The sequence below is a fragment of the Sarcophilus harrisii genome, chromosome 2, assembly GCF_902635505.1.
Source record: "Sarcophilus harrisii chromosome 2, mSarHar1.11, whole genome shotgun sequence".
Classification (NCBI taxonomy): domain Eukaryota; kingdom Metazoa; phylum Chordata; class Mammalia; order Dasyuromorphia; family Dasyuridae; genus Sarcophilus; species Sarcophilus harrisii.
The window spans coordinates 591,317,934-591,336,267 of NC_045427.1; the positions used below are offsets into that span (position 1 = coordinate 591,317,934).

Below are 18,334 nucleotides of genomic sequence, written 5' to 3' on the forward strand. Positions count from 1 at the left end.
TTGAGATTATGTGAGGTGAAGATTCTGAGGAAAAAGAAGTTCCACTTCCTGATAGAGTGAGTGAATCTGTGATTTCATCAGTTTAGGGAATTTCCTTCCAGATGAGGAAATTCCTCTACCAATGCAGGTCAGCATCTGTATTGCAGTTTGTTGTTTTAGAGAATGGTCTAAAATGTTGAGAAGTTAAGTAATTTCCCCAGGGTCACACAGCTAGTGTCAAAAGTGGGATTTGAAACTTGGTCTTCCTGAATCTGAGTCTGATTATTGTATTCACATTATCCTGCTTCCCATCATTTCTAAAACTCCAATGGAAAACCGCATTGGTAAGGGAAGAATTTCTGTTTTTTGCTGTGAACACTGTTTTCCTTTAGCTCCTGGTGTTCAAATCACGGAAAGAAAAGAGGAAAGATTAAGAACAAAAATGGAAAAGTTGAGGTGGGGCAGGGCAATGAAAAAAAAATACACAAGCAGGGGCTTGGAAGCATAATAGTAGGGATCTGGTCTTAGAGCTTCCATTGATTAGCTGTGAAACTTCAGACATGTTGCTTTAACATCTTTTGGGATCACTAGCCCATTCTATGAAATGGGAACAATACTACTTATTTCACGGGGTTGTTGTGAAGCTTAGGTGAGATATTTTATGTGAAAACCAAACTTTATAGGAGGTTATTTATAGTTACAAAATGATAACATGTTTGAATGCAAGCTATTATTAAAAAAGAGGGAAAAGATAGTGAAAAAATGAAAGACAAACTCAGGCTGGGGGAGGAGAGATGTCAAGAAGCTTGAAAGGTAAAGGAAGTGGGCTGAGCCAAACCTTTCAAGCCTCAGGGTGGGAGGTTCCAAGCCCGGCATCCTCAGCTTCTTTGCTTACATAGCCCTCGGGGACTCCCTTCCTGGACTTCTTAGAGTAGGGGAGGCCCGAGGGGAAGCCGTAGCTAGTGTAGTGTTCCACGCCCCGGCTCTGGGTGGGGGAAGGGCTGGAGAGGCGGGGTCTCCGGAATTGGGCGGGGCTGAGCCCTCTCCCCTAGGGCGGGGCTCCTCGGTAGACTACTGAGTCTGGGGGACAAGCTTTCCCCTCCCCCCCCACCCCACCCCCCGGCTCCTCCGGCAGGCCCCTCCTCCTGCCTCGGCTGCCACCGCCAACGCTAAACCGAGCCTCTTGACTGCAGAGGCAGCGGGAGCGGGGAGCTCCCAGTGCAGCCAGCTGAGCCTGCAGCCGGGCCCGGCCTCTTGTAGCTCATTGTCCCAGCACCGAGGACAGCGCTGCTCCTCCTCGGCCCCAAGCTTTATAAACCACGTCGCAACACGCGGCCCCCCCTGCCCGCTCAGGGCCCTGGCCCCGCAGCTCCTCGTTCAGCACCGAGGACAGCGCCTCCCACCCCACCCCGCTGCTCCCACCGCCGCCTCCGAGCAGCCCGCCCGCGCTCGGTCGGAACATGGCCACCGAGGTAAGTGAGAAGCGCCCTGCGGGCCCCGCCGCCGCCGGTCTTTGCGGCTAGGAACGGGAAGCCAGCGGCACGCGGGGATCTAGACCCGGCTTGGAGCAGACTTGGTGGGAGGAGGAGAGAGAGAGGGGAGGGCTTGGACTGAAGGGAGGTGGGGGAACAGGAAGGGGTGGGAGTGAGTCGCCCCGCCCTGAGGCAGGAAGCCCCTCACTCCCAGGCTCAGCCTTCCTTCCCAACACGCGTCCCCAAACCCTCAGAAAGCCCTGAAAGCGCGGCTGCCACTTGTTGGCAAAGGGGCAGCTGGGGGTTTTTTGTTTTTTTTTTTCCTCTGAGCAGCCCTGGCTTAGCTTTCTCTCCTAGCATAGGTACGGGCTCCAAAGTGCCGTTCTAGTTAGGAAGGAGAGAGAGAGAGAGAGAGAGAGAGAGAGAGAGAGAGAGAGAGAGAGAGAGAGAGAGAGAGAGAGAGAGAGAGAGAGTGTGTGTGTGTGTGTGTGTGTGTGTGTACATAGGAATTCGGGAGAAGGGGTGGGATGCAAGTGTGGGGGGTGGGAGTGGGGGCACCGGTTCCTTGGTGTTGCTGTGAAGTGCATTCGGCCAGGCAGGGCCCCAAGCCTAAACCTGGGAACACTAAACCCAAAGCATTCAACCCCAAGGAATTCCAGTCTCTGCCCCCTGACGCTTCTATTTCTTTCTGAGATGGAAGAGTGAAAGGACATGGCCAGGTGGAGAACTAAATTACTTCATTTCTTCCAATCAAGAAAGCTTTTGGTCTCAGATATCCTATAACCTTCCTTCTCACCCCAACCTGATTCTAGTTTCTGGAAACTACTTAGGGAAGCTCTTTCTCCCCTTATCCTCTGTAGGCAGTGTTGTGGTCCTACAGGGAAGACCCTCCAGGTAGAATAGGGTAGGAAGATGTCAGTCAACAAATTTTTGAAGCTCGTATCAAGCTAGCTTCTCACCGAGGACAGTCTTGGTAGTGCTTAGTTTTCGTATTTGCAATGAATACTTATGGCTTTATGGGTTTCGGCCAATACCCACTCTATCTTGAGAGAAGGGATGTCTCTGAGTCACTTCCCCTAAGAAAATATCTTGTACAGGTGGTCACCCAGCAGGTCAGTGACATTGCCAAAAGTCACTCTAAAGTATCCTTGTGATCTCTCTGGGAGCCAGGACTCCTGGATTTTCTTCCTGGCTCTGTGATAGAGTTCCTGCCTTCTTTGCCTCTTACTTCAGTTTGTCCTTCCAGACGGGGAAAGCTTTTGAATTAATCAGTATGAAAAGCTGCTATGCATTTCTGATGACAACACTGAGTTAATACTCCCCAATATTGTTATTATTATTCCACTGTAGTCATCACTGCAGAACAAGGTTCAGGAGTTTAGAAGCTCTGGGCTGCTTGCAAAAGCAAAGGGCTAGCCAAGGCAAAGAGTTCAGTCTATTTGAGACACAACCACCAGGTGCTTTTTCTAGGGGATCTTTAGCACTAAAGAGTAGGTGCCTGAGCAGAGGTCTTGATTTTTTTGTTCCAGTGGCAAACTCTACTAAATGATATGCAATCAAAGAGAAAGAGCACCTTCCCCCTCCCCCACCTCAAATGACTCAAGGACTAGAGAACCTTGGCATTTAGTAGGAAGGGGTAACTTCTGGTGAGTGAGGAATCAGTGGGGGACTGCCATTGTGGTCTTAACACTAGGCCGACCAAAGGTCTACCTGGCTCAAAATGTCTTCCCGGTTTTACCTTGGAGGGTGGAATACTTGCTGAATTTATTGAGTTCCTATTAAGTAGAAAGCATTATGTTGGGGCTACAAAGCAAAAAGAACATTTCTTCCCTTCCTTATCTTCTTTATAAGACATGGAAATTGGGGGTTGTTTCACTCTTTGTATTTGCTGATTGATCGATTCATCTTCTGGACATTAGGGCTAAAATCAGTATTATCTGGAGAGACAATGCTTAACTATTGGCACCTGATAAAATTTAATAGCAATTCCTCACATTTCCATACAGCTTGTGAGACTTTTCAACTTCCTTCTACTTTGATTTCTCCCTATAAAAGATTCACAGACTAAAATCATCCAGTAAGAACTAAGGTCATCTAGTCCTGCTTTGAACTTTTTCCATTTTAGTTTCCTAGAATTGAAGTTCTGGGAAGTTAGGATTATTGGAGGTGAGTTTTGTCTACTTTAAAGAACATTCATGTTCCTTGTTTCCATTCCACATTCTACCCCACATTCCATCCCAATTCCCTGGGAATATCTCATCTACTCAATACGTAGGGTATCTTTGTTTATATAAAAAATTCTATTCTGTTAATCAGTTCCACAATACAGGGATCAAGCCTGCGTTAATTGCTCTTGTCTTTGGGGCAGGCCAGGTCTTTTGGATATTCAGTGATGTTCTTCCCACCTCCACTCTCTGTGCACCAATCTTCCTTTGCAGGATGTGAGAGTCCTGGGATGTGACCTGCAGCATCCATTCTCAAGGCTGCCTCCCTCCTCCCAGTCACACTGCAGTTCAGAAATTGGTGCCAATAGCTCTTGTCACTGATTTTCCATTTCCTCCTAATAAAATACCTAATGCCCTTGTCCTTACTCAGCTGCCACCTGGCCCAGGGGAGAGCCCTGGAAGAAAGAAGGGAAGTGTTTGTTGGAAAGGCAATAACAGAAGGTGACTATAAAATGAGCCAAATTTCATTCCAGAAGGGATCCCAGGAATATCCTTGAAGAAACAACTGGAAGACTGGTACCCGTATCTCCTTGTTAGCTATTCAATACTCTTTCTACTAACCATGCTGTCTTTAGAAGTCAGACAAGTCCAGCATTTACTTCTGTGGAAAGGGGTAGTTTAAGGATTGAAGGTCACTGTCTACCATTATCAGGATGACATGTCTATCAAGTGATATCTGGGGAAAGTACATGTTGTGGGTGTGGACCACCCACTCATATGAAAAAAACCTCACTTTTCTTCTCATACCTACTTGAATTAGTTCAACACTTTAGTTTACACATTACCCACACTCACAATGAGATCAGCTCTCTTTTGATCTTTCTCTCCCTATGGTACATGCAACGCCTTGTATTCTGCAGGACCCAGCATGCTGTACAGGGCTATCAAATAGATGGCTGGTTGCCAGCAATCCTAGGTTCTTATTCTTAAGACAACAATTTAGTGCCTCAGTCTCTCAAATCTTCAAAATGAAGTTATGAATAACTTTTATATCATAGCACTATTTACTATAGAGTACAATTTAGTATAAAGCAGGTTTTTCCTTCAGTCCATTCAAAGTGGCATAGTTATTGAAGTTCCAAAGGGACCTTGACTAGAAGGTGATTCATAAATCATAGAATGTTAGAACTAAAAGTGAAGTTAGAGCTATAAGGAAGAACAGGTTTTGGAAAATGGCTAATCCACCTCCTTAATACTGTTGTTGAGAGGTAATGGGATATGACTGAAGAGCCTTAGACTTGGACCTAGGACACCTGGATTCAAATCCCATTACTGATACTTTTTAGCTTTGTGACTACTGGCTAGTAAGTCACCTCAATCTCTCTAAGCCTCTGCTGTAAAATGGTGATAATGGCATTTACTGCCTCATTTGATGGTGGTTGGATAATATATGCGAAAAAGTTGTATAAATGTAAGTTGAGCCTTAGGATGGTCCTGGAAGAGAGCTTCTTATTTTTTCTTTGAGTTTAGCTGGGTATGAGCTCATGGGAATAACCAATCTGCCCATTAATATTAAGTCTATATATGAACCCACATGGATAAGTCTTTACAAAAGGAGCACAGAGTATGTGCAGAGTATTTCCATTTATTTTGACTTGTTCAATGGGCAAATGTGTCATTTGCCAGGTGAATCCATCCCAATCCACCCCTGATTGCTTTGAGTTTGAGTTTGGGGTGGAGTGGTTTAACATTGAGCATATTCTTTCTCAAGAAATTTCCAAATACCACCCCCTCCCATCACAATTTGTGAAGCAGACAAATTTAGAGGTGATTATTTATACCACATAATTTTTTTTTTTTATCAAGCTGCCATGACTCCTTAAATAGAAAGTTCTCCTAATGAATTTAAAATACAATTTATTTTGCAACAGCACCAGAAAAAATTTGCCACATTTTTTGGGGAAAATATTTCACAAAAAGCAAGATACACTTGTACTTAGGAAAAGCTTACATCAGCAACTCATTTGCCAATGAGTCCCCCTGAGTCAGGAGTTCTTAAGTTTATAGTGTAGGTCTTTTTACTAAGCCTCTGGTACAAAGCTCATAATGGTGGAGCATACTTTTATTTGGATTTCACTCAATGTATATGCCTTCTCTTTAGTTTTTACAATGCTGTAAAGAATTTTTAGAACTACAAGCACTGGGTTCTAATTCTACCTCTGCTACTTAATGGCTGTGTGTCCAAAGCAAGTCACTTAATATCTCTGAATTTTACTTTCCCCACTTTAAAAATGAACACATTGAATGCAATTATTTCTTTTTTTATTCCTACTACTCAATTTCTTTGTTTTAAAATTTTATTATTTATTGATTTTAAACATTCTTTTCTTTTTAAATTTTGAGTCTTGAATAGTTTTTCATCCCTCCCACCACTTCCCCACCCATTGCAAAAGTAAGCAAAATGATATCCATTATTCATGTGAAATCATGAATATGGATATTCATAATTCCACATTAGCCATATAATAAAAAAAGCAAAAAAATTTATACTTCAATTTGCACTCAGCTCATCAATTCTCTCTGGAGATAGATAGCATTTTTTTCAGCTTGGAATTATCTTGAATCTTTGTATTAATTGGAGTGGAGAAGTCTTTCACAGTTGATCATTGAAACATTGCTGCTACTGTGTACAATGATCTGTTTTTTCTTATTTTACTTTGCATCAATTCATATAAATGTTGGCATTCTTTTCTTCTGAAACTATTCCATCATCATTCTTATAACACAACAGTACTCCATCACAATCATATGTCACAACTTGTTTAGCCAATGTCTTTGTTGTATCCCCCAGTGTCTTTGTTAACACAAAAAGAGCTGATAAAAATATTTTCATACATGTAGGTCCTTTTTCTTTTCCTTTGATCTCTTTAGGGGCTATGGATCTAGTTGTGGTACTTCTGGGTCACAGGATAGGCACGATTTTATAACCATTTGGTTATAATTCCAGATTGTTCTTTTGGATGACTATACTTATTTATAGCTCTGCCAGCAATTTATTACTGTACCTATTTTCCCTCATCCCCTCCAACATTTATCATTTTTGATAGGTGTAAGATAGTACCTCAGAGTTGTTTTAGTTTGCATTTTCTAATCAATAGTTATTTAGAGCATTTTTTCCTATATCTATAGCTAGCTTTGGTTTCTTCTGAAAACTGCCTGTTCATATCCTTTGACCATTTATCAGTTGGGAAATGGTTTTTACTTTTCTCAGTTTCCTATGTCTTTGAGGAAATATGCCCTTAAATTTGATACTACTTCATTGTCTGTGATATCTTTTAGCAAAATGTAATTTCCTTGATTATCTCTTTTAATTAGGTCTATTTTTGCTTTTGCTTAGTCTGAGTTCATGATTGCTACCCCCGCTTTTTTTTTTTTAACTTCAGCTGAAGCATAATAGATTGTGCTCCAGACCTTTATTTTATCAATTTTATCTTTAATGTGTGTGTGTGTCTTTCAGTTTCAAGAATGTCTCTTGTAAATAAGTTGTCACTGGATTCTGGTTTCCAATACATCCTGCTATCTGCTTGTTTTATAAGTGAGCTCAACCTATTCATAGTCACAGTTATGATTACTAACTGTATATTTTCCCTCATCTCATTTTTTTTTGCTTATCTTTTTCTTTCTCTTTTGCTTCTTATCACTGTCTCCTTTAATCCACCTTCCCTTTTATTGTGCCCCCTTCCCTAATCGCTCATTCCCTTCCCCTCCTATTTCCCTAATGGGTAGATTTCTATACCTATACCTTCTCTTAACCAATTTCAATGTAAGGTTCAAATGTTGCCTACCACTCCCCACTCCCTATTTTTCCTTCCATTATAAAAATTCTTCCTTGCATGCTTCTTTTTTAGAGAAAAATTTCCCTATTCTACCTTTCCCTTACCCCTCCTTCCCCTGCATTCCTCTTTCTTACCCTTTCATTTTGTTGAGATCATCTCAACATAATTGACTCACACCCATGCTCTTTGTCTAGGTAGACTCCTTTTAACTGCTATAATGATGAAGTTTTTAGGAGTTGCATGGATTACCTTTCCATATAGGAATGTAAACAGTTTAACTTTATTGAGTCTCTTATGATTATTCTTTCATGTTTACCTTTCTATGCTTCTCTTGAATCTTGTGTTTAAATGTCAAATTTTCTAGTCAGCTCTGGTCTTTTAATCAAAAATGAATGAAAGTCATCTATATCATTAAATATCCATTTTCCCCCTGAAGAAGTAAACTCAGTTTTGCTGGGTAGGTTATTCTTGATTGTAATCCTAGATCCTTTGCCTTCTAGAATATTATATTCCAAGCCATCCAATCCTTTAATGTGGAAATTGCTAAATCTTGTGTGATCCTGACTGCAGCTCAATAATGTTTGAATTGATTTTTTTTCCTGTTTGCTTGAAGTATTTTCTCCTTGACTTGGAAGATCTAAAATTTGATTTTAATATTCTTAGGGATTTGGGGATCCCTTTCAGGAGGTGATCAGTGGATTCTTTCAATTTCCATTTTATTCTTTGTTTCTAATATGTTAAGGGATTTTTTTTCGATAATTTAAAAAAATAGAATGTCCATGCTTTATTGGCTCCCAGGTCATGAATTTCAGGTAGTCCAATAATTCTTAAACTATCTCTCCTCAATCCTCAATCTAATTTTTTTCAGAGCAATTTTTTTCCAATGAGACATTTCACATTTTCTTCTATGTTTTCATTCTTTTGACTTTGATTATTTCTTGATATCTCATAACTTCCAGTTGCCCAATTCCTCTTTTTAAGGAACTATTTTCTTCAGTGAGCTTTTGAACCTCTTTTTCTTGAGTAATTCTGCTTTTTAAGGAGTTCTTTGGTAAGTTTTTGTTCTTTTAATATTTGACCAATTCTATTTTTTAAGGTGTTATTTTCTTCAATTTTTGTGCCTCTTTTAATAAGCTGCTAATTTTTTTTTCATATTTTCTTGTATCACTCTCATTTCTTTTCTCAATTTTCCTTTATCATTCATCTTTTTCTTTAAATCTTCCAAAAATTCTTGTTGGGCTCAAGTCCAATTAGCATTTTTGAGGCTTTTTTTTGGGGGGTGGGGAATAGCTGTTTTTACAGTATTGTCTTCTGAGATTATGTCAGTCTTCTTTGCCATTGTAGTAGTTTTTATGGTTAAGTTTTTTTTGGGGGGTTGCTTGCTTATTCTTCTAATCTATTTCTTGACTTTGAATTTTGTTAAAGTTGAGCTCTGCTCACCTTGGGGTGGAGGCACTGTTCCAAATTTCAGGGTTGTTTTTTTTTTGTGCTATTATTTTTAGAACTAATTCTCGGAGCCTGCACATTTTTGGTTCTTCCAAGGTAGTATGATCTGGGGAGATATATGGTCACTGCTCTCCTGGTCTTTCCTTCCTTCCTTCCTTCCTTCCTTCCTTCCTTCCTTCCTTCCTTCCTTCCTTCCTTCCTTCCTTCCTTCCTTCCTTCCCTTCTGCTCCAAAATTTGATTTGAAGAGTTAAGATAAAATTGTTCAGAGGGTAATATTGGGAGGATTCAGCTGGGTTGCTGCATGTACTCCACTCTCAAGTTCAATTATTTTTTAGGGCTTTTCAAATGCAAAGTCTATATACTATCAAATGGGCAGTCAGAAGTGAAAGAAGTGATTGGGGGCTCTCCTCCTTTATGGAATTAAAGTTCTGAGAATCCTGGAATCCATACACTTAAAATCTTATGCCAGAGACAAACTGCAAATCACCTCTGCACCTCTCCCACCTCACCTACAGTCTTCTTCAATACTGATGGATCTATTCCCTCCCATGTAGCTTGTAGGTATTAGAACAAGAAGAGATCTTAGAGACCACTTAATTCTCTTTTTAGAAGAAGTACTTGGCTAAGGTTATATAGAATAGTGGAGGATCTGAATTTTGAGCCTGGGAACCTGAAACAAATCCTATGTGGTCCCAGCTTAAATGATAAAATCATACTAATAAATCTGGGAAAGAAAATCTAGATCAACTCTTTGATTTTATAGGTGAGGAAATAAGACCTAAAGAAATGATATAGCTTTCCTAAGAACAGAGAGTGGCAGAATCAATATTAAGTCCCAGATCTCTTCACACCCAGTCAAATGTTCTTCTAGTTCTATTATACTAAGAATTGGCGGGAACATATGTCACTTGTTTGCCCTGACAACAGCACACCTTTACTGGGCTTTGCTGCCTGTTTCTGTCCAGATCTGACAGTGGGCAGGTCCAGTCACCATTATCAGTGGCACCTTTCTCTTGGCTCAGAGTTTCTAGGAAAGGCAGAGGGCCATCATCACATCTGGGCAACTGCAGTCCTCTGGACTGTGAAAGCAAGTGCCAGGTCCTTAGTTTCTAAGGCCATACAAGGTAGGCGACCAACCTAAGAAAAATAAGAAATGGGTGCTGACCATCTTGATGACTCATCCCTGTTATCAGAGTCCAGGTCTGCAGCTGGTTCTAAGACTTTTCTGTTTTCACTCTGATTTACTTTTGGTTCTGCTTTAGTATGTGTTTTTCATTCTCTAAAGAAATTGCTTCCTCTTTTTCTACTGATTGTTAAAATTCTTTTCATCTTTTGATATCGCCTCTTCTGTTGTAAAGCTTTCCATGATTTGCTACCTCACCAAGCTATAATATATATATGTGTGTGTGTGTGTGTGTGTGTGTCTCTCTATGTATACATATACGTATATATGTATCATTTTGGAACTTTTTATGGGCTTAGTGTAAGGATATTTAGACACTAAAATCCTGCTTAGATGCCTCATTGAAGTATGGGACTCATCTTAGGCTTTGAATGCTTTTGCAATGACCACAATCATAGATCTAGCCATGGAGCTAGCTTCTGAAAGCTGATGATTAGTTTAGGTAAATTCAAAGAGGTTTAGTGCCAGAAGTTTGGTCAACTACTTGAAGAATTTTTTAGGTCATTTTAACTTACAAAGTCCATTGATTAGGGGGTGGTCAATCAATCAATAAACATTTATTAAGTAGTTACCATGTGCCAGGCAATGTTATACAATGATATACACAGACTAAAGTAAAAACAGTCCCTTCCCTCAAGGAATTTACATTCTAATGGGGGAGATAGCATGTACAGAGGAAATAAGTATATACAAGACACACAGAGGGGAAGATAGCTGTAGGCTCTAGTATCGATTAACATCCGTTTTACTCTTGAAGTGAAGCATTTTGTGTCATCGATACTTGTGTACATGTCTCATCCCCTCCATTAGATTGTAAGCTCCTTGTGGGTAGGGATTGTGTCTTATTCCTGTTTTTCTCCACACTCCTGCCCCGCTTGCACATAGCAGAAACCATGTTTGCTGATTGAATTCGTTGTGTCTCTGGAGGGTCACAATCTGCAGGAGCTCCGGCGCAGTGCCTCATTGGCCACCAAAGTCTTTGTCCAGCGAGATTACAGCGATGGGACCATTTGCCAGTTCCAGACCAAATTCCCCCCTGAACTGGACAGCCGGGTAAGAAATTCTTGTCTCCAGTCTCAGTGCTTGGTCCAAGTCACAGACAAATCATCTATGGGAAAGTGAATTAATGCAGAGCCCAAATATCCTCTTGCCCACGCACTATGGAAACCAGGTCTGTATTAGTCAGCGGTCAGTCAACAAGCGTTTATTAATATGCTGGGTATTGTACTAAATGTTGAAGTTACCCAAAAGACAAAAGACAGTACCTGAACTGTCTCATATTCTAATGAGACAATAAACTATGTACAGGGAAGTCTTAATTAGGACAAATGATGCATCTTGCAAAGTGGTTGAATTATTCAAGTGGTATTATCTGAAGTGATATGTAACATGTGATTGATTTCAGTCCACTTTTAGAAATATGAAATAAAAATTTCACTGTACCTGGATTAATTGTTCACACTAACTGAGACCTAGTTTTATATACAAGAAATGGATAGTAGAAAAGAGTAACTTCAACAAGGAAGCTTAGTTAGGGGCCCTCGAGCACGTCCATGACCCATATAGATTGATTCTTGGACTCCAATTTCAGGGAGCTGGGCCAGGGCCTGCAAGGAAGCTTAGGGTTGGCTCAGCTGGGTTTGACTCTGGGTTCTGGATCACCCAGTTCCCATCACCTTAGCTCTGGCCTATGGAATTAAGAGAGAACAACATCACACTAGTTCTATTTATCAGGTCAGACAAATTCGGATGCTGGGCCATTGGGCAGACCTAAGGACTGCACATGGGCACACACAGAGACATATACCAGTTCACTCCAAGTTGACTTCATTGCTTCCTGTCCTTGACCAACCCTTCTAGAAAAGTGCCAGCCATTTCTTGCCCTGGGGCCAGCCAGCAGGCAAATGCATGCCTTTGGGAGCCATTTAACCCTGGAGGACAGCAGTAATAAGGGCAGAGATGACTCTGTAGAAAGGATGGCACTTTTTCTACTTGTTTCCATCGGTTTGTGTCTTGGGCAGCAACTGGGAGTCTCGCAGCTCCTTACCTCCCCCCTGGAGAGCTTTGGCTTCAGGCAGACAGACATCTGTGGCCGCTGAGCTTAGTGATCAGGGAAGCCCTGGCAGCTTGTGGGGGTGGCTTAGAGGGAGCCTTGGGGAAATGTGGGTGGGGCCAGTGGAAATTCTGTAGCCTAATGATTTGTGAAAACTACCTGCAAGGCAGGTCTCGTTCTGTCCCCTTGCCATCTGGTCAGACGTCATCCCAACCATTCAAAGCCTGGGTGTTTCTTACTTAGCTACCTCTAGGGAAAGCCATTCCAGCCCTCCCTTGACAGGCAAAGATGGTGTCTCATCCCATTTGCTTGAAGCAATTCCATGTCTAAGGCCCCCTCACGGGTCTAACTGCAGAGTTTTTGTTTGCAAGCTTCCTTCCCTATATGGGGCCACACACACATCCATATACTGACTACCGATGTACCTCTCACCTCCTAGCCAACCTAACCTTGTAGTCTGTAATCTCTGGAACCTGAAACTAGGCCTTCAATCTTGTTCTTCCTCCAGATTGAGCGGCAGCTGTTCGAGGAAACTGTGAAGACGCTCAACAACTTTTATGCTGAGGCTGAGAAGATTGGGGGGAGCTCCTACTTAGAGGGTTGTCTGGCCTGTGCTACAGCGTACTTTATCTTCCTCTGCATGGAGACCCATTATGAGAAGGTGACTCCTGACCCAGACCCAGCCTTACCCATAGACACAATATTTCCTTTCCTTTTCCATCCTGTGCTACCTTCCCTGTCCCCCTCACTCTCCCTCTTCCTTCTGCACCCTTGACCACCACTAACTAACACTCTTTCTGCAGGTCCTTAAGAAGATTTCCCGATACATCCAAGAACAGAATGAGAAGATATTTGCTCCCCGGGGCCTCCTTCTCACTGATCCGGTAGAACGGGGAATGAGGGTTGTATCCTTTCTGATTTTAACCACCTGGGTCTGAGATGGATGGGACAGCAAGCAGCTATCCATGTCTTTAAGTAATGGATGGAGAGCAGGGAGTTTGGAAACAGTCCTGGATTGGTAGCTGGGGAAAGGAGGTTTGGTCTTGGATGATGAATTGATCCATAGGGCACAGGGAATAGAAAACTTCCTTTTTCATTTAAATTCGGCATTTTTTCAGCAGCTTACATCTTAGAGAATTGCCAAAAACACTAAGATGTTACCAGTGTGTATTATTCTTTTGAGGCAATGGGGGTAAGTGACTCGTTCAGGGTCACACAGCCAGTGTCTGAGGTTCTCCTGACTCCAAGGCTGGTGTCCTATGCACTGTGCACCTAATTGTTCCTACCAGAATATGTTAGAGGCAGAAGTAGAACTCTGGTCTCAGGCTTCAAGACTGGCTCTCTATCTGCTACATCCAGTTGCTTCTCAAGCTGATACCTATGGAAATTTTTTGGACACACCTTGTAGAAGTAATTGTATTAATTTACACTTAAAGCAAGAGGTGGAAGTCAGCTGAAATACATGAGGTAGCAGATCAGATCTGGCCTGGGCTAGATAGAGTGCACTTGCCAGGACAGCTCAATTCCAGGAAGGGAAAGCTGAAGCTCAGTGGTTATTCTACCCTACTGCAGGCTTTGGAAAGTCCAGTCCCTAGAGGGCTGTTCCACATGACAAGATGGACCCGCTGTTGGTGGATGGTTGGTGGAAGTCATTTAATTCTCTAGGATCGGTTTCCTCATTTGTAAAACGAAGGCGTTGATGTCCTTCAAGGTTCCCTTCGGGTTTTTGATCCTGTGAAGTCAGAACAGCCATTGGGCGTAAGTAAGAGTCACGTAGGGCTGTTGACCATTGAGTAACGTTATCTCGTGCCTGAAGGGAGGGTATGAGGAGTTTCCTCAGGGAGTCCGCACCGGATGATGGCGTTAGGACTGGTCCCTCCCATCCACCCCCTTCCATACTCCTACTGTTAGCCACGGGAGATGGCGGGGGGGGGGGGGGGGGGCGTGACCGCGGGGTGGATGTGGGCTCCCAGAAAGCCGCTTGCCCCGAGCTCCTCCCTTTCCTTGACGCCTCCGCCCCAGATCGAGATCTCCATCTACGAGGACCGCTGCAGCAGCGGCAGCGCCAGCAGCGGGAGCTCCAGCAGCAGCGGCAGCAGCAGCGGAGGGGGCGGCGGGGCCGGGGGCCGGTGACTGGCCGAGAGTCCCTGCAGGGAGCTGTACTGCCGGGACGAGGGCCTCTCCGATCTGCGCAGGCTGCGCTACCAGAGCACTCGCTTCTGAGTCGCCCTCTCGACCTGCCGCCCCGTTGGGGGTGGGGCGGGGAGGGAGGGAGGTGCCCGGGCCCAGATCCAGCTGTGGGCAGCTGACCTCCAGGGACTCCTGACAAGCGGGGGACTACTCCTTACTGCTCAGGAGACCCCCAGAAGGAGCTGTCCGCTTCCAGACACCCCCTTCCTCCGCCTGAAGCCTCTCCTTTCTCCCGGGGCCACTCCCCCCCAGGGAGAAGTCTCAGTTCCGAGGTACAGTAAATGGGGGGAGGCGCTTTTCTTGGAGCGTCTCTCCTCTTGAGCTTCTACTTCCCTTCCAGCAGCTGCTCTCTTGGAGACTGGATCTTCCAGGTCCGAGCTGAGCAGAGTCTAGAATCCCTGGACCATCCCTTACCTTGCATGATCCCTTAGCTTAGGGGATCCAAACCGCTGGATCTCTGCCTCAAAGTCCAACCGCTTTCCCTGCCAAACGCAATGGGCTGGCTACGCAAATAACTACTATGTTCTCTTGCCTGCCCGCCTGCCTCTAGTGTCTTCTCTACAATGTCTCTCCTCCCTTGCTTTCTAGTGCTATCCTGACTCGTTCTCTGTCTGTGAACCATCTTCTCATAGGAATCTGGGAAGATGGAACCTCTCCAGCCTAGCCCCCAATGGGGCAGGAAGGACAAGTCCCAGTGTCTTCTCCAGGACCACTTGTCTTTCCAGGACTGAAAATGTCCTTGACTTTTGTGTCTCTCCTTAGCAAAGTGGGCAGGAGGAGGGACTCTGGTCAGGGGCAAGATCCAAGAGTAGCAACAGACCTATGACCAAAGGAAAGGATGAGAGATGCTCTCATGTCTCACATGAAGTCCGAGTAACCCAGAGTAACTTTTTTTTTTTTTTCATGAAGAAACTAGTTAGTGGGTTATGTGGCTCAGAAGAGAAGAGCTTTGGGGGTTTTTATTTGTATGATGGGGACTGTCTATTTGGGAAAGTAGCATTTGTGAGAAGGGGATGATGGAAGGGAAAGAGATGGAAAAGGAAACAAATTATGGAGTCTGATCATGGATGTAATGGTAAAATTTGGGTAATGGACTTCTACAGAAGAAAAGGGTCCTTTGGCCTGTGTTCAGTAATGTAATTCTAACATCGAAAGCAGAGAGAAGTAAGTAGGAATAGGTGTGAAGGAAGAGGAAGCAGGACTACTCTGTAAGGGACCATCATGGCTGAGTTCCATTACAAAGCTCCAACTCCCTCTCTTCTCTAGCTGGGTTCCCTATTACTCTTATTCCCCCAATTTCTCTCCCCTTGTACCTTTATGTTACTGAACAGGGTGGTATATCTGTGTTCCCACAATGGACTGGGCAAAATGTGTGTGTGTGGCGGGGGGTGGGGGGGGAAGAGTGAGACAAAGACAGAGATAGAGATTCTGTCATAAGATGGAATGGAGGGGCTGCCTGGGACTCTACTTCGCTTCCTACAGGCAGTCCTCCTGGTGCTTTGCCTGTGACTAGACTCTCCTCCCTGATATATGTCTTAGTTCATAAGTATTGACTTTCCCCTGGCATCATCTTCCCCCCACTTCCTTTCCCATATTCTTGTGTAAGTAAATAGCTGTGGGACTGGGGACTTTCCCTTCTTGACTAGGGGCTACCATGCCAGGTGCTATTATGTACTTCTAGTTCCACTTCTTATTACTGGAATTTCTTTCCTCCCAGACCCTATTCTCTATTTTGTAAATAGGGAGTTAGATTCTGGGAGGGCAGCTTCCAACTATAGGGGGATTCCAAGGTTATACTATTTAGACACTCTCCTTGTAGCTTACTATACAAGTTGTGACCTTTCTCTATCCTCTGTGACTTGGTTCCTCATGATGGCTCTGAGTGAGGGACTCTCTCCACATGGTAAGGCATCAGTGTCCCTTCAGGACACCTTCTTCTGAGAAACCATTGCATCTGAAGATCTGGATAATTGAAGCTTCCCCTGAGGGCATGATAAGGACCTGACTTTCCCATGAGGGGAATTCCCAGCTATGCTGCTCCAAGTGCCACTTGGCTAGAGAAAAAAGCAATCTCCAACCCACAGTTGCTGTAGCAACAGAAACCAGGGAGCATCTCCCCCAGAGCTGAGACACAAAGAAACTGGAGAGGATTGTAGCCGGACCAGCAGGGAACAGGGAACTCTGCACCCTCCACCCCCACCCCATAGTGGGAGGTGCAGAAAAGCAAGTCAAAGAGCCAGCAGGGAGTTCTCCAGAGCTGGAAAGAAGGATGGATTTTATTTCTGCCAACAGAGGAACACCACATATAGACACTTCCCCCCCCCCCCCCCCCCCCCCCCCCCCGCCAACCCCGCTAGGCTGCCATGGCCTGAGAGAGCCAGGGGTAGGTGACTATGGCTTATCCCTCACCTGAGCCACAGGGCTAATAAGAGGAAGCCTTGCCATTTATGGCCCATCTTGTTTCTTAATGTATTTTCTGGTTTTGTGCTGGTGTTCCTTATTTTAAAACCAATGTATCTCCACCTACCTTCTGGATGTCCATGCATGAAGAACAGAAAAGCCTTTTCTTTTTAAATCAATAAAAGGACCTGCTTGACCTTGGGTTTTGTGTCACTTTTCTCCAAAGGTAGCCAGAAAGGCTTCATATTCATGGTGGGCACTTTCCTCTTACATCATATTCATGAGGTGGAGTTGAACAGTCATGGAGAAATGAGTGTTCTGTCATTGTGTAGTCAGGTGATGGAGATACACAAGATTGCTACTTTGAATACTATAAAACATTATATATCTATATCTAGACATCTCTATATATCTATATACACACATGAATGATTATTACTGTAACCTGAACATACACATACTCCATCAGAGCAGAGCCAAGATTAAAAGTCAACATCCTTGATTTGCAGCAGAGACATCTGGGAAATGTCCTTAGTTGAGGCAAGCCAACATCATTTACATTCCATTTCTCTTTCTCTCTCTCTCTCTCTCTCTCTCTCTCTCTCTCTCTCTCTCTCTCTTTTTCTCTCTCTCTTGTCTGTCTCTTTCTCTCCCTCCATCTCTGTTTCTTTTTGTCATTCTGTCTTTCTGTGGCACTCTCTGTCTCTCTTTGTGCCTCTGTCTTTGTTTTTGTCTCTCTTTTTGTCTCTTTCTCTGTCTCTCTCCCTCCATCTCTCTCTCTCTTTTTTCATCTCTCTTTGTCTCTGTTTCTCTCTGTCTTTTTGTGTCTCTTTCTCTCTTTGTGCTCTCTACCTCTTTTCTGTCTTTCTTTGTGTCTGTTTCTTTCTATTTTCTCCTTATATTTCCCTTCCTCCCACTTCCACCTTCTGTCTTCCTCTTTCCCTGCCCTTCTCTATCGTTCTTCCTTTTGTGCTGATTGCTTTTGTGCCCTCCTCATCTCCATTTTAGGGAGATCTCCCCCCTAACTAGTTGCTTCTAGTTAGACCTGACTTCTACTTTATACTTATGTATAGAAGAATAATGAAGTAATGACTTCATTCAAAAGATATTTAGTGAGTAGCTATTATGTGAGGAGTGTTCTTTTTATGACTAATAATTGTGCTAATAATTACTCAAATGGATTTGTGATCTCATTGATTTGGCTGCCCCATCCAAGGATGTACATTCTGAATCTTTATGACTCCTGCTCATGTGTTTCCCTCAGTTTGTCTCAGATGAGTCCACCCAACCAGTTAGAGTCCTTGCTTGCTTTCTCCCCACATATAGAAGATGCCAGTGGATTGCTCTCCCACTTTTAATATGGATAAATTTAAAGTCTTACACTCAACTTGAACAATCATTCCATAAGTAAAGAGTGGAGTAAGCATGGTTAGACACTAGCTCATAAGACAAAACTCTGAAGTGTCTTACCAAACACTACATAGGAATTATCTGGTCTTTTGATGTGGAGTCCTGTATTCTTTCCATGATATCATATGTTTCTTTTTCATCATATGATAATCAACAAGGTAGAGTCTTTGCCCTCTGGGAATTTATATTCCATTTCTAA

General features: G+C 43.4%; 1 protein-coding gene across 2 annotated transcripts; it reads left to right on the forward strand.

The window, feature by feature from the left end:
* The first annotated feature begins 881 nt into the window (after positions 1-881).
* On the forward strand, positions 882-16,926 carry GOLGA7B (golgin A7 family member B). Of its 2 annotated transcripts, none has more exons than XM_031956219.1 (5): positions 882-1,451; positions 10,971-11,135; positions 12,644-12,796; positions 12,939-13,040; positions 14,158-16,926. In XM_031956219.1, exons 1-5 carry the CDS (start codon positions 1,440-1,442, stop codon positions 14,266-14,268), a joined length of 543 nt encoding a protein of 180 aa, XP_031812079.1. In that variant the 5' UTR covers positions 882-1,439; the 3' UTR covers positions 14,269-16,926. The 2 variants fall into 2 exon arrangements, with proteins under 2 accessions (XP_031812079.1, XP_031812080.1); XM_031956220.1 differs by having other exon boundaries at positions 887-1,451; positions 11,010-11,135.
* Positions 16,927-18,334: the final 1,408 nt, after the last annotated feature.